The 16,414-nt window shown below is 38.7% G+C and overlaps 1 protein-coding gene across 1 annotated transcript in view; it reads right to left on the bottom strand.

Moving 5' to 3' along the window:
* Nucleotides 1-2,917: 2,917 nt before the first annotated feature.
* ehd4 (EH-domain containing 4) overlaps nt 2,918-16,414 on the bottom strand; it is a 48,647-nt gene continuing 35,150 nt past the window's right edge. Inside the window, 3 exon segments of the mRNA XM_030127100.1 lie at nt 2,918-4,339; nt 6,836-7,000; nt 13,861-13,972. Coding sequence (XP_029982960.1) covers nt 3,782-4,339; nt 6,836-7,000; nt 13,861-13,972 — 835 coding nt within the window. The 3' untranslated portion in view covers nt 2,918-3,781.

Raw genomic sequence — 16,414 nt, 5'->3', positions numbered from 1 at the left:
TGTCATAAAAAACTGAAAAACACCTCCATGTTGAGGTGGAATCTGTAAATATTAGAACATATGGATTTACTGAAGACAAACAGGAGCTGAGACGTAAATGTGTTCAGATACACTTTAATAAAATATACACTCCCTGCTGAGTTGTACATAGGAAACTGATTTACGTATTTCATGGATTATTCACATTAACATACAAACTGTTCCAGATACAATAGTTTCACGTGTGAAACAACGATTCAACACAATCACAACTTTCACACACGACTGAAAAGCATCTTTAAAATAAAAAAATAAACGAAGAAACGTGAAGCGTAGAGTCTGTTTACATACACGGTTCAGTTTGATCCTGCGGAGTTCATGTTCACACTGAATTTAAAAGAAGTGACGAGACGCTGCTGAATCCTCGAGGACGAGTCAAGTCCTGTCATAAGAACAGACGAAGAAAAAAAAAAAAAGAACAGATGAAGGCACGGAGGGTGGATTTAAGAGGAAACAACGGAGAAAAACCAGAGAAACCGACTGGGATAAGATTATTACATGAACGTCTGACCAATGCTCATCCAGTATTTAGGCCACTTTAGTCTAGAGTTAGTCCACTTTAGTATAGATTTAGTCCACTTTAATCTGATTTAGTCCAATTTAGTCTAGAGTTAACCCACTTTAGTATAGATTTAGTCCACTTTAATCAGATTTAGTCCAATTTAGTCTCGAGTTAGCCCACTTTAGTATAGATTTAGTCCACTTTAATCAGATTTAGTCCAATTTAGTCTAGAGTTAGTCTACTTTAATCTAGATTTAGTCCACTTTAGTCAGATATTAGTCCAGATTCAGTCCAGTTTTAGTTCAGTTTTAGTCCAGGTTTGGTCCAGTTTCATTCCAGGTTTGGTCCAGTTTTAGTTCAGTTTTAGTCCAGGTTTGGTCCAGTTTTAGTCCAGTTTTAGACCTGTTTTATTCCAGGTTTGGTCCAGTTTTAGTTCAGTTTTATTCCAGGTTTGGTCCAGTTTTAGTTCAGTTTTATTCCAGGTTTGGTCCAGTTTTAGTTCAGTTTTATTCCAGGTTTGGTCCAGTTTTAGTTCAGTTTTATCCCAGGTTTGGTCCAGTTTTAGTCCAGTTTTATTCCAGGTTTGGTCCAGTTTTAGTTCAGTTTTATCCCAGGTTTGGTCCAGTTTTAGTCCAGTTTTATTCCAGGTTTGGTCCAGTTTTAGTTCAGTTTTATCCCAGGTTTGGTCCAGTTTTAGTCCAGTTTTATTCAATAAACAGTGGACAGTCTGTTGAACTGTCCCAGCTTCGTTTTCAGTCTTTTCCAGCTCTTTGTTTCCGTCTCTTTCATCTCAGACTTTCATTTCTCTTTCATCGATTTTCCTCCTCATCTGAGAAAAGAACAGGACTGAAGTGATGTGTTAAAGACAGGTGTGACCTGAGACGCTGAGGTCATGCGTGGCGTTTCCGTCTTTGCTCTGTATGTACAGTAAAGACAAAGCCACGTGGCGGCAGCTGTCAGGAGGTCAGAGGTCAAGGGTCAGAGGTCACAGGTGCGCATCCTCCTCTCCGCCGCCATTTACAATGTGAGGAAACCGAAGACGCAGAGTGACGGCGTCTCAGTCGACGGTCGCTGCCGCGGTCGTCCATCCTGTTCACGCCTGACGCCGCCGACCTTTGAGCCCCTGGACCCCAAAGCAACCAGTCAGGAGGCGCCGGTTACAGACGACACGCAGACGACTTTCACTTTTGATTGTTGATTAAAATCCCACTGATCTGCAGAGATTTTAATCAAACACTAAAGTCACTTGTTTAGACTCAGGTTGATCTGAGTCATATTTTCAGGTCAGTTTTAGGCTTCGTTTACGCTCATGTGGATAATTTAATCTAAAACTCTGTCCATGTTTCCAATTTCCAGAATATTTCCGTACAAACTCCTTAAATTTCTGCAATTTTAAATTAAACTAAAGGAGCGAAAAGGGGTGTCAAAACCTCATTGAAATGGATGTTTTTCCGCAGCGAAGGAGGCGTTGATCAGCCTTCGATTCACACACACACACACACACACACACACACACACACACACACACACACCAGGTCTCTGATGTTCAACAAATACTGATGGAAAACGATAACAGGCTGATCTGTGGAGTAAAAGAAAAGATGAACAAGTGGATAAATGAAAAGCCTTTGGATGGCAGAAAGGGAGGAGGAGGAGGAGAAGAAGTAAGTGGAGGAGAAAGAGGAGAAGAAAAGAAGAGGAAGAAGAAGGAAGTGGAGGAGGAGGAGAAGAAGAAGAAGAACAAGGGGGAGGAGGAGGAGGAGAAGGAGAAGGAGGAAGAGAAGAAAGAAGAGAAGGAGGAGAAGGAGGAAGGAAGAGAAGAAGAGAAGGAGGAGGAGAAGGAGGAGGAAGAGAAGAAAGAAGAGAAGGAGGAGAAGGAGGAAGAGAAGAAAGAAGAGAAGGAGGAGGAGGAGGAGAAGAAGAAGGAGAAGAAGAAGGAGGAGAAGAGGAGAAGAAAAGGAAGAGGAAGAAGAAGGAGGAAGTGGAGGAGGAGGAGGCAGACAAGGAGGAAGTGGAGGAGGAGGAGGAGGAGGAGAAGACGAAGAAGATGAAGGGGGAGGAGGAGGAGAAAGAAGTGAAGGAGAAGAAGAAAGTGGAGGAAGAGGATGACATCAAGGAGGACAAGGGGGAGGACAAGAAAGAAAAAAGAAGAAAAAAAACACAAAATGTCTAATTGTCTACTAAACTAATCTAAATCCACTGATTATTGATGGTTTTTCTCAGGTTTTTAAATAAATCTAATACTTTGATTCAACCTCATGTTAAAGGAGACAGAGACAGTTTAGTCCAAGAAAAGGTCAAATAGGAGATAATGATGAAGAAACGATGTTAGAACAAGTAGAAGATTTAGAAGAAACAGGATTAAAAGTCAAATACGAGGCCGACGTTACAGCAACAAATGATGTTTTATTCTTCAAAAGGAAATAAAATGAGTCTGAACTAAATGAAAACAGGAACACGAGCTGGAGTTCAGATGAATTTAGAGACAAAAAAGACAAGATCCGATGAAACGTCATGGAATCATGTGGAGAAAATGAGCAAATAAAGTTGAAAATTCATTTCTGAAAACACATCAAAAAGTACAACTCATTTATTCTCAAAAGTCATTGAACTCAACTTTATTTGAACTGTTTCATGAAAGTTAAATGAGGAGGACAAAGTTGAAATGTTGAGGATAAGGTTAAAAAAAACATGTCCCACTTCATCCTCATGTGGTTTTAATTTCAGCTGAAGTTGTGAAATGTTGAATTCAGTTGAAATGTGGAGGAAACATGAAAGTTGAAAACAAACAATGAAGATGAAATGGAAGGAATGAATGTGGTGCACTTTTACACTTGAGTCTCCACATTCTAATATATTTTCTAATTATTATATATTTAATAAATAATATTTCTATTTATTTTGTTTTTTCCTCTAATTTATTTATTTTTTTTAAGTCTGGTTCTAATTCTCTTTTAAACAAATCTTCCTCCTTATTTCTCCCATTAAATGTGTTTAAAATTTGTGTTTGTTTATCAGTGTGGTTGTTTAGATGTGTTGTTTATGTGTTTGTTTATGTGTTCATTTGTTTGTTTGTTTGTTTGATGCTTTGTCTTGGATCTACCAGCGGTTTCTCCTCCTCTCTGTTGTGACCTTTGACCTCTGACCTCAGGTTGCAGTTCGTTTGCTGCTGGTTCCTGTCTTATGAGTCTGTGGTTCTGAGTCCTGGTCCAGGTCCAGGTCCTGGTCCTGGTCCTGGTCCTAGTCCTCGTGGTGGTTGTACAGGGTGTCTGCTGTGGGGTCCTTGCGGTGGGTGGGGGGCACCAGGTGCTCGGGCAGGTCCAGGGGCAGCTCGTATCCCTCCAGTTTGACCTTGATCAGATGCTGTGCCAGGGCGAACTCCTCGTCGTCCAACATGCCGTCCTTGTCGCAGTCGGCCAGTCTCCAGATCTTCCCCAGGACGGTGTTGGGCAGACGGGACTTGGTCATCTCCTTCTTGGCGTTGACGCCGCTGATCTTCCCGTTGACGGGCATTAGCGTGTAGAAGATCTCGTCGTAGCGGTGTTTGTCCCGGCTCACGATCCAGTCCTCGGCGTCGGCGCCGGCGCTGATGCCCTCGCCGTAACCCCGCCCGAAGGGGCCGTCCTCGGAGCCCTCGAAGGCTCCGCCCGATACCATGGCCGGGGGCTGCTTGGACTCCTCCTCCCGGATCATCGCCATGAGAACGGCGATCTTTGACGCCAACATCTTATCCACGGACTCGATGAGCTTCATCTTCAAAGACGGAAACTTACTGAAGTCGTAATGTTGGAGCTGGTCCTGGAAGAGAATAGAAACTGGATCAGAACAGAACCAGGTCCAACAGAGACCGGATCAGAACAGAACAGAACAGGGTCCAACAGAGACCGGATCAGAACAGAACAGGGTCCAAAAGGACACAAACAGAAACTGAATCAGAGCAGAACCGGGTCCGAAAGGACACAAAAAGAGACCAGATCAGAACAGAACCGGGTCCAAAATGACATAAACCGGATCAGAACAGAACCAGGTCCAAAATGACACAAACAGAAACTGGATCAGAAGAGAATATAAAGGTCTGATCAAATCTGTCCCCAGTATTTGGTCTGCTTTTAGTCCAGTTTTGGTCGACCTTCTGCCCAGTATTGGTCCAGTTTTAGCTCAGTTTTAGTCCAGTTTTGGTCCAGTTTTAGTCCAGTTTAAGCCCAGTTTTAGCTCAGTTTTAGCTCAGTTTTGGTCCACTTTTAGCTCACTTTTAGCTCAGTTTTGGTCCACTTTTAGCTCAGTTTTAGTCCAGTTTTAGCTCAGTTTTAATCCAGTTTAAGCCCAGTTTTCGTTCAGTTTTAGTCCAGTTTTAGCTCAGTTTTGGTCCAGTTTTAGCTCAGTTTTGGTCCACTTTTAGCTCAGTTTTAGTCCAGTTTTAGCTCAGTTTTGGTCCAGTTTAAGCCCACTTTTAGCTCAGTTTTGGTCCACTTTTAGCTCAGTTTTAGACCAGTTTTAGCTCAGTTTTAGTTCAGTTTTAGCTCAGTTTTGGTCCAGTTTTAGCTCAGTTTTGGTCCAGTTTTAGCTCAGTTTTGGTCCACTTTTAGCTCAGTTTTAGTCCAGTTTTAGCTCAGTTTTAGTCCAGTTTTAGCTCAGTTTTGGTCCACTTTTAGCTCAGTTTTAGTCCAGTTTTAGCTCAGTTTTAGTCCAGTTTTGGTCCACTTTTAGCACAGTTTTAGTCCAGTTTTAGCTCAGTTTTGGTCCACTTTTAGCTCAGTTTTAGTCCAGTTTTAGCTCAGTTTTAATCCAGTTTAAGCCCAGTTTTAGCTCAGTTTTAGTCCAGTTTTAGCTCAGTTTTGGTCCAGTTTTAGCTCAGTTTTGGTCCACTTTTAGCTCAGTTTTGGTCCACTTTTAGCTCAGTTTTAGTCCAGTTTTAGCTCAGTTTTGGTCCAGTTTATGCCCACTTTTAGCTCAGTTTTGGTCCACTTTTAGCTCAGTTTTAGACCAGTTTTAGCTCAGTTTTAGCTCAGTTTTGGTCCAGTTTTAGCTCAGTTTTGGTCCAGTTTTAGCTCAGTTTTGGTCCACTTTTAGCTCAGTTTTAGTCCAGTTTTAGCTCAGTTTTAGTCCAGTTTTAGCTCAGTTTTGGTCCACTTTTAGCTCAGTTTTAGTCCACTTTTAGCTCAGTTTTAGTCCAGTTTTGGTCCACTTTTAGCACAGTTTTAGTCCAGTTTTAGCTCAGTTTTGGTCCAGTTTTAGTCCAGTTTCATTCTGTAAACACTGGACAGTCTGTTGAACCGTCACAGCTTCATTTCTAGTCTTTTCCATCAGTATTTTTTTTTCCGTCTCATTCATCTCAGACTGTTTTATTTTTTATTTTTTACTTTATTTTCTTCTTCGTGTCTGTTAAACCTCACATGGTGTTCTGATTTTCTAAAACCTTCTGAATTCATCTGAATGTCATTTGAACACTAAACTGACATGAGATCAGCCTGAGAAACAACATCTGGATGCGAGGACGACAACAGCGATCTGCAGCTGGACGCGCCGTCCTCCGCGACCTCTGACCCCTGAGCGGGAACACAGTGTCCGAGTGGACGACATCAGCGGGGACTGGAAGAACCCCAAACACACCTGCAGACGGAGCTCGAGTCCACAAGGACTCAGTCACTGGAGGAAAAACTGGGCCTAAAGTCAGTTCATCTGCTGCGATCTGGAAAAACAGCCTGAACATGAACAACAGGACATGAACATCAGAGCGACAGCGTCAGCTCTGGGTAGAACTGATGGAAACATGTGGAGATGATCCACTGGAGTTACTGTTCATGTCCACTCTGGTCCGGTTGGAGACACGATCTTTTATTTTCATGAATGAAATAAATAAAGAAACTAAAGGAAACAGGCCTCCCCCGCAAGGTTCTATTAGTTTGGGATTTTCATTCTAGTTTAGTTTTATTTAGTTTTGACTTTTTTTCTCTACCACAAGTGACCACAAGTGACGGACCGTCAAGTGTCGTATGGTGCCACTAGCTAAAATTGCTTGAGCAAAATAAATCGCTTTCATATCAATCCAACATTGACAAAGATGAAAACGAAGGGAATTTTATCCATAATTTTTGTCTGTTTTAGTTAGTTTTGTAAACACACAATACAGTTTCAGTTAGTTATCGTTTTTTTCTTTTAATTATAGTTGTTATGTATTTCATTTTCAACGAAAATGTTTTTACAATTCTAGTTTTCGTCATTTCATTATTCTTCGTTAACAATAATAACCTTGCTCCCCCGTCACCCCCCCACCCCAGGGGGGCGTGTCTTTACCTGCATCTTGGCGACGTTGGGAAAGTCTCCGGGGCTGATGTGGTGTTCCCTCTGCAGGTGGGCGTAGATCTCAGGCAGGTTCATGATAAGCTCCTCCTTCTTCTTCTCTCGTCCAAACAGAGACGGCATCTCCTTCTTCAGGTAACTGATGATGTAGGCGTGAACCTGACGACCACAACACACGACAAAGTTTCAGCTTTATTCATATTTTATTTATATACTGAATATATGCATACATTTAAACAGGGTGCGATTTGTCAAAAAAAACAGAGGGGTGGATGGGTTTTTTTTTTCTTCCTTTGGTCGCAGCGGTGTGTGAGTGTGTAAGTGTGTGTGTGTGTGTGTGGGGGGGGTGCAGTTCATAACTAACGTAACTGACGCTGGCGTGAAACAACAGCGAAACTTAACTAGGGGTGTTAGAAAATTGGTTCTGCAATATATATTTCATTTCACAATACTGTATCAATATTTTTAGGGATTTATTCAAATGCAGATATTGTGGAGATTCATTTTTGTTTTTTGGTTTTCTTTATTTTTTATATCTTATTTATTATTATTTTAACATTATACATCTTAAACTGTACTGTCTGTAAAACAGAATTTCAGTTTGAACACAGGAACATTTTGTGATATAACATTAGATTCTGTTGGGATCAAATAAAAATGTGTTTAGTATTTGTGCAGATTTCTGGTGTAACTCAATTCTTCCAGGAAATAATCATTTTAAAAAAGAAACAAACAAAAAAATTGCCTTTTTAACAGTATCATGATATATCGTGATATACTGTATCGTGATCCTAGTATTGTGATTTGTATCGTATCGCCAGATTCTTGCCGACACACAGCCCTAAACTTAACCTTTCATCGTCCAACTCCTGGTTCTATTCCTCTGTTATTCAGCGGATCTTACATGAAATGTTCACACCTTCTAACCTGTATCCACTGGACCCCCTCCACTGCTCTATGGCGCCCCCACAAATGCTGGGCCCCATGAACTTGTCACGTTCACCTTCACACACACACACACACACACACACACACACACACACACACCCTCCTCTCTCTTTATGGTGAGGGGAATGAATGTGGATGTTTGCGAATTCGGAGACTGTGACAGTTGGGTTCAGGTGAACATTAGTGTCAGTAATGAAGGAAATAGGAGGAAGAAAAACTGACACTCATGGTGGGATTTACAGCAGGTTGGTTGACACCCCCCCACCCCCGAGGATGAAATTCATTGAGCAGAAGTAGGGATATAAAAACCAGAAGGGGGGGATGCTCACCCTCCAACCAATCACACCCTGCATATATACACAGGGTGGGGAAGCAAAATTTACAATATTTTGAGGCAGGGATTGAAAGACAGTGTATGACCAATTAGTTTATTGAAAGTCATGAGAATTTATTTGCCACAAGAAAATGTAAATCATAGAAAATGTTTTTATTCTATGTGTCCTCCTTCTTTCTCAATAACTGCCTTCACACACTTCCTGAAACTTGCGCAAGTGTTCCTCAAATATTCGGGTGACAACTTCTCCCATTCTTCTTTAATAGTATCTTCCAGACTTTCTCGTAATAGTTTTGCTCATAGTCATTCTCTTCTTTCCATTATAAACAGTCTTTATGGACACTCCAACTATTTTTGAAATCTCCTTTGGTGTGACGAGTGCATTCAGCAAATCACACACTCTTTGACGTTTGCTTTCCTGATTACTCATATGGGCAAAAGTTTCTGAAAAGGTATGGATAATAGTGTTAGGTATGATTATGACATCAATATATGTTTGGTTTCAAAACAATTGATGTAGTGCCTGCTGAGGAAAAACAACTAAATGTTCATTGTAAATTTTGCTTCCCCACCCTGTATATATTAATTTGGGGAAGCCATGGCGCAGATGGTAGAGCAGGTCAATAACCGAAGGGTTGGTGGTTTGTTTTTATTACTGTTTACTTTGTTCATATTTGTTAAGATATTTTTTGTTTATTTCTGTTCATTCTGTTTTATCATATTTCTCAAATTTTTATTTTTATTTTACTGGTCCAGCCTGTTTGAGATCATATTGGGCTGTGAATAAACGTGAACAAATATGAAAAACCTGAAATGTCTTAAGTGTAATTTTACTGATACTCTGCCCGTTATTAAAGGTTTTGTCTATTTGTAGATCCACTGTGGTCTGTGAGTTATAACGTACATGTGTAAATGATTAACTGAGGCAGAATATTAGTAAAATGACACTTATTTTTCTTAATAAATTTCAGGTTCTTCATGTTGTTCATATTTTTTAAAGGATAGATTGTAAATATAAACATGTTCTTTAATGTGATTTTACTCTTTTACTCTAAAACATAGCTAAAGGTTTGTAGTTGTCGTTATTTATAGGTTGTTCTGTTATTATTTTACTGGTCTGATCCACTTTACATCATTCATTCATTCATTTTCTGAACCCGCTTTATCCTCACTAGGGTCACAGGGGTCGCTTGGAGCCTATCCCAGCTACATAGGGGCGAAGGCAGGGTACACCCTTGTCAAGTCGCCAGTTCATCGCAGGGCACTTTACATCATATCGATCTGAATGTGGAACCTGAAGTAACATGAGTTTGATGTTCCAGTTCTATAAATTCAACCAGGTCTCACATTTGGGTGAATTTCATTTAATAAATAACCGACAGCATCAACGTAAACAGTGACTTTTCACGAGAATCAATCATTTTGGGGGGGGGGGGGGGGGGGCGGGGGTGCTTTCTGGCTAGTTTTTATTACACCTGAATGGAGCAACTGTAACACAACAATTTCCCCAGGGATTGATAAAGTGTTCTGATTCTGAAAAACATGTTTAATGAGGTCACAGTAAACTTGACCTTTGACCTTTAATCTCCATATTCTGATCTGTTCGCCCTCGGGTCCAACTGACCATTTGTGCCAGAGGTTAAAGACGATCTGCGAAGGCGTGGGTGGAATATCACGTTCCTGAGTCATGGACAGACAGATGGACACGCCGCGGCTCAGCCATAAATCGCTGAAAGGCCTGATGGGAAAAACGGCTGCAGCAAGGGACCGGCCTCTGCGACCTCAGCTGTTTGTAAAGTGTTTTCTCATATTTTAAGACAAACACATGCAGGAGACGGAGCGGCGCCGGTTCACATATTAACATACGGAGCCGCTGATGGATGGGTCCGAGTCCCGCAGACCCGCCCCAGAGCATGATGGGAAGTGGAGGAAGGAAAGGAGGGGCAGCGAGGCAGGAGGTGAGGTTATTGACTGTGTGAGGGCCGGGGGCCAGCATACATCAGCATCAGTAATCCACGGCTCACACACAGAGGACGCACAAACAGCTGGACCTGAGCTCACGGGGACACGCATGTCCTCGCCAACACGCTAACAAACACAGGAAGTCACATGACGGCGCAGGTATTTACTATGAGCTGCTGTTTGATTTACTCCTGCACGTGTTCTGTGCTTCTATGGTACGTTCAGGTGCAGGCGGACGCGTCAGTGTTTCATTTATGCACTGATGATTTTTGATGATTCTCATGAAAAGTCACTGTTTACATTGATGCTGTCGGTTATTTATTAAATGAAATTCACCCAAATGTGAGAGCTGGTTTGAACAGGAACGTCCAACTCATGTTACCTCAGGTTTCACATTCAGATCAATATGATGTAAAGTGGATCAGAACCAGTAAAATAATAACAGAATAACCTATAAATAACGACAACTACAAACCTTTAACCATATTTTAGCGTACAGGTGTCAAACATGTGGCCTGGGGACCAAATCCGGCCCGCTAAAGGGCCCAGTCTGGCCCTTGGTATGAAGCTGTGAAATGCAACAATTACACTAAGATATGAACAATCCTTTCATTTCAGGTTCCACATTCAGACCAATTCAATCTCCAGTGGGCAGGACCAGTAAAATACTATCATAATAACATATAAATACTAACAACTCCAAATTTTCTCTACGTAAATGTAAACATTTTCATGTATTTACATTAAAACAAAGTTTAATTTTGCAAAGAATGTGAATAACCTGAACAAATATGAACAACCTGAAATGTCTTAAGAGAAGTAAGTACAATTTTAATAATATTCCACCTGTTCCTAAATGTTTTGTGTATTTGTAGATCCACTGTGATCTGTAAGTTATAATGTACATGTGGAAATGATAAACTGAGGCAGAATATTGTTAAAATTACACTTATTTGTTTCAGTTTGTTCATGTTATTCACATTGTTTGAAAGGATAGTTTGTAGAGGCAAACATCTTCATAATGTAAATTTACTTTTTCACTCTAAAACATAGAGAAAAGTTTGGAGTTGACATTATTTATATATTACTATTATTATTCTGTTATTATTTTACTGGTTCGGCCCACTGCAGATCAAATTTAGCTGAATGTGGAACTGAACTAAAATGAGTTTGACACCCCTGTTAGAGTAAAAGAATAAATCACATTAAGGAAAATGTTTACATTTCCAAACTATCCTTAAAAAAAATTAACAACATGAAATTAATTAAGAAAAATAAGTGTAATTTTACTAATATTCTGCCTCAGTTTATCATTTACACATGTACATTATCACTTACAGATCACAGTGGATCTACAAACACACAAAACATTTAATAACAGGCAGAATACTAGTAAAATTACACTTACGACATTTCAGGTTTTTCATATTTCTTCACGTTTATTCACAGCCCAGTATGATCTAAAACAGGCTGGACCAGTAAAATAAAACTTTGAGAAATATGATAAAACAGAATGAACAGAAATAAACGAGCAAAAAACAAAAAAATTAACATATATGAACAAAATAAACAGTAATAAGAACAAAACATGCACAAAAATTAGCAAAAAAAAATCTACAAAATTATGTTAAAATGGACTTATTTCTCTTAAGACATTTCAGGTTGTTCAGTTGGTTCATTTTTTTAAAGGATAGTTTATAAATGTAAACATTTCATGTAATTTGACTTTATTGCACTAAAACAAAGGTTATTGTGATAGTATTTACTGATCTGACCAACTTTAGATCATATTGGTCTGTTTGTGGAACCTGAACTAACATCATTTTAACATCAGTGATTGTTAAAATCTTCAGTATAATTCATCCACGGGTCTGATCGGACCCTTTGGAGGTCCGGTTCTGACCACGAACCCTTGTTATAAAATAATAAATCAACTATTGGCTCTGAGATGTAGAAAGGATCTGAAACTAACAGAATACGATCATGTGCAGGATTTGAAGTGAACATGCATCTGTGATCGAGTCTAAAATAGAACGCTGTGTTTTTCACTGTAAAGCAGGTCTGAGCGTCAGTGAACACATCACTGATATTTATCATCTGAGACTCACATGTTGTGAAGCTTAGATGACGATGGAAAAACTGCAGAAAAGGGTCACAAAGTGCAGAAAACGGAGGAAGTGAAGGAAGCAGAGGTTGGGAGCTTTAAAGAGCCTTTTCCAGCAGGAAGTCGTTCTTTTCAGGAACAGACCTCTGAACTCCACAAAACACCCGACACTTGGACATTTCAAACAATCTGACCACGGATCGTCTGACGGTGAAAATAAATGTGGACGTCCGATTCCTTTTCTGCACATAAACACGTCGACTGGAGGAGGAAACGGCGCTTTAATCTTTGATTCTTCCACTAAATGTACATAAATGCATCCACATCCGCAGGGCCGTATTAACAACATTATGGGCCCCTGGGCAAGGCAGGGTACTGGGGCCCCTACCACAACTACTCACAGGAATTAGTATTATTATTATTATGGCTGGAAGTCACTGGTCTCCAGGACCGGTGACCATAAGTGAAAGTCAGTCCAATTCATGCTGCCCCGTTGTTTATGAAGCTGATTTTTATAAGTTTCAGTCTTGAAAAAGAACATTCACCTGTACAGTTGGTCACCATCATGCACATGATCACTGAGTGACATTTCAATAGTCGGGAATACAGATTTCAAATTGATAAAAATTATTTTTCTGTACAAATTCTACTACAAAAAAATTTTAAAATCTGTTTAAAAAAAAAAGAAAAAAAAGAGACTGATAAATTATAATACAAAATGAAACAAATCTATATAAAATAATGGAAAAATTTGAGTACAAAAAAAAAAAAAAAAAAAATTAAAAATAATTGGAAAAAAAAGTAGAAAAGAACATAAATTAGCAATTAAAGAAGTACCTATAGGCCTTTGATGGGGATGTATCATATATGATATAAGGGGGCATTGAAGGGTTAACATACATAGATTTAGCATAAGGCCCCTATTTGGGGGGGGCGGGGTGCAGGTGAGTGCCCATCAGGCCCATGTGTTAGACGGCCCTGAGCATCCACCAGATCCAGGAGAGGCCACCGGGGGGGCTGTGTGCTCACTGACTTAAACCCTAGCTTAATGCTGCTTTCAGGTGTAATCAAGAAGATGATGCTTTCCACTTGTGAATTTCATTTACATTTGTGTTGCGTTCAAGTACTTTTGTTGTCGTAGTGAAATGAATAATGGCTGACAAACACAACTGATCATGTATCTGCTACTTGGGTAAAACAGTTTAGGACAAGTAATTCATCTGACGCATCATTTTTTGTAATTTTTTTTTTTTTTTTTTTTTTTGCAGGTTGTGTATACAAGAAATGTGTAAAATCATCAGCAGAACGTTAATAAAAGTGTTGTTTATCATTGACCATAGATCCCTCATTGCTCTCTGCCATTTTGAAAAGGTCAAAGGTCATTTTCATCCCAGTTCTCCAGTGGAAAATACAATGTGAGGAGGTGTTCATTTAAGTTCACAACTAGTATTTACCATAATTCCCACAGCACGTGAAGGCAGCATTGGTTTAGTCTCACTTCAGTTTTCTGCTTCTGAATAAAAGTGTGTTTCATTTCCTTCAAAGTAAAACTGAGTCTGTGTGTGGTCAGGTCAGAGGTCAGAGGTCACATGATCACATTCCATCACGTATTTTAGTTCCTTGAAATAAAAGCTCTTAATCTGGGTGAAAGCGTCTCATTTCCTGTCTCACCTTGGCCAGTCGCGCCCTCTTGATGAGGTCGTTGAGTTTACGCAGAGCGGCGTTCCTCGGCAGACTCTGGATGTCGCGGAACAGGTCCTGAGACTCTGCCTCAAACAGACGCCTGCGAGACCAAGACCAGGGTTTAGTTTAACCAATGACCAACAGAACTGTGGGAAACTGAGGCTTTAACGCAGAGAATTCCAAGTCCTTTTAGTACAGGGGCCACATACAGTCTGGAAATTACAACCTATAAATAATGAGTAAATAATGCACAGTTAAGTTCTGTGTACCTGTAAATAATGACAACTGATACTAAAAGATGTTTCAGGAGTAAATAAACGCTGAGTCTTGAGAAGTTGTTCATAAAGTTAAATGTATTAATTTTTGGTTCGTGTTATTGAATGTTTTGTGTATTTGTAGATCCACTGTGATCTGTACATTATAATGTACATGTGTGAATGATAAACTGAGGCAGAATATTATTAAAATTACACTTTATCTTCTCAGGATATTTCAGGTTGTTCATGTTTGTTCAGGTTATTGACAGTTTTTGTTAAAGGACAGTTTGTAAATATAAACATTTTCATTTTTGGACTAAACACAGACAGAGTTGGAGTTGTCATTACTTATAGTTTATTACACTATTATCCTACTGGTTAAGTTGGATATTATATATATATATATATATATATATATATATATATATATATATATATATATTATAATATTGGTCTGAATGTGGAACCTGAAATAACATGATTTTAACATCATTAATGTTAATGTCTTTTGTGTAATGTTTACACAAGTTCATCTTCTTTAATTAATTAATTAATTAATAAAAGAGTGAATATATACATAATTTAGATATTGTCTGAATATTTTCCTTTAAGGACATAAGAGATGTAAACTTAAGAAACGTTCTCCACCTTTAAGCAGATGAACAGAAGGCTGATGTTGGACAAAAGCCTTTTTCAGTCTCTGTCAGAAATACTGACACATAAAAGATGTTCATTCAGTCCATGTTTCCATGTATTCAGTATTTATTTACATAAACTGATATTTATCCTCTTCCATTTTCAATAATAACATTGTACACCCCAGATGGTTTACATCTACATGAACCTGTACAAATACACTGTACTGTACAGCGCCATCATGTGGTTAGAGTTATAATAGACACAGGTCACATGACATTGATGTGTTTGTTTTGTACTGTGATGTTTGGATCCTTAAACTCTGTTTATGTCTATTTTTTTATGTTTATGTCTATTTTTACCCCACTCCCCCCAAAGGGGAGGTAAGGGGTTTTGGCTTTGGTTCAGTTTGTTTTCTTTGTTAACACTTTAGTACCAAGACTATTGGTTGAATTCCATACCCAAATTGGGTTTATAGATTACCAGGGACCCAGAAGAGATGGGATTACATTTGGGAAAAGTAGAACAAAAATTAAAATTTTAATGATTTTTTTTATTAAAAAATCTCCCTATTTACACCCTAAACAACTCTATCAATAAATTTTACAAAATATGGGGGCCTCTTTTACACTGCGTGAATATGTTACCTGGCCTGAAACTTTAAAAACATTTTAGGTGTTTATATTGTTATTGATCTGTTTTGTTTATTTATTTATTAATGGTACCAGAATGCACTGTCTTGACTGTTATTATGCTTGTCTTGTTGTATTGCCTTTTTTTTTTCTTTCCCTTGAGTTCTGTTTGTTTATCATGCCCAGTGTCCAATCTCTGTATTATGAATACATTGCTTGAAATCATAATTGTTATACTTGTTAAATGAAAAGTTCTATAAATAAAGTTTAAAAAAAATTAAAATCTCCCCATTACTATAATGGGTGAAATACGTGCGAGGGGTGGGGTTTGTTGTGCCTCGCACCATTGGTTTATTTTTATACAAACTTTTAGTTCTATTCTTATTTTACTTTTGTAAAATTCTATATTCTATTATTATGTTTATTACCCTATTTGCAGTTTTGTAATTTCACATTTGCTCTTTACTAATTTTCTGGAGTATTGTTATTGTTATAATATACTGGACTGGAGGAAGCACAATGGGACAATAAATAGGTGATTCTATTCTATTCTATTCTATTCTATTCTATTCTATCTAACCCTGCATACACACAAGAACAGAAAAACAGAGTTTAACTAAATCTCTACTAGTTTCAGAAATGATCATTTTTGCAGGGGACACAAACTGGAGTTTAATGTGGATGAAAAAAAAGCGGGAGGAAAATCAATGTTTTTCTAAAAACCAGATTCGGTGGACACATGGAAATATACGCATATAATTATACAGACCAAAACAATGCATATTTGGATTGTTTTAGTCCAATATGAGCTAAACCTCCATGAACCGGATGAAAACTAGAGTAGAGTCCATCTGAACATTTGAAACGTTAGTAGGAACGTTAAACTCATAGTTCAGAGTTCCACATTCAGACCAGTATGATCTGAACTGGACCAGAACAGTAAAATAAAGAACAGAATAAAATATAAATACTGACAACACACACCTTTCTCTACAATTTTTTACAGCGAGAAATTAA

Source organism: Sphaeramia orbicularis, chromosome 22 (assembly GCF_902148855.1).
Source record: "Sphaeramia orbicularis chromosome 22, fSphaOr1.1, whole genome shotgun sequence".
Classification (NCBI taxonomy): Eukaryota; Metazoa; Chordata; class Actinopteri; order Kurtiformes; family Apogonidae; genus Sphaeramia; species Sphaeramia orbicularis.
This window is presented reverse-complemented; position numbering and strand designations above follow the sequence as displayed.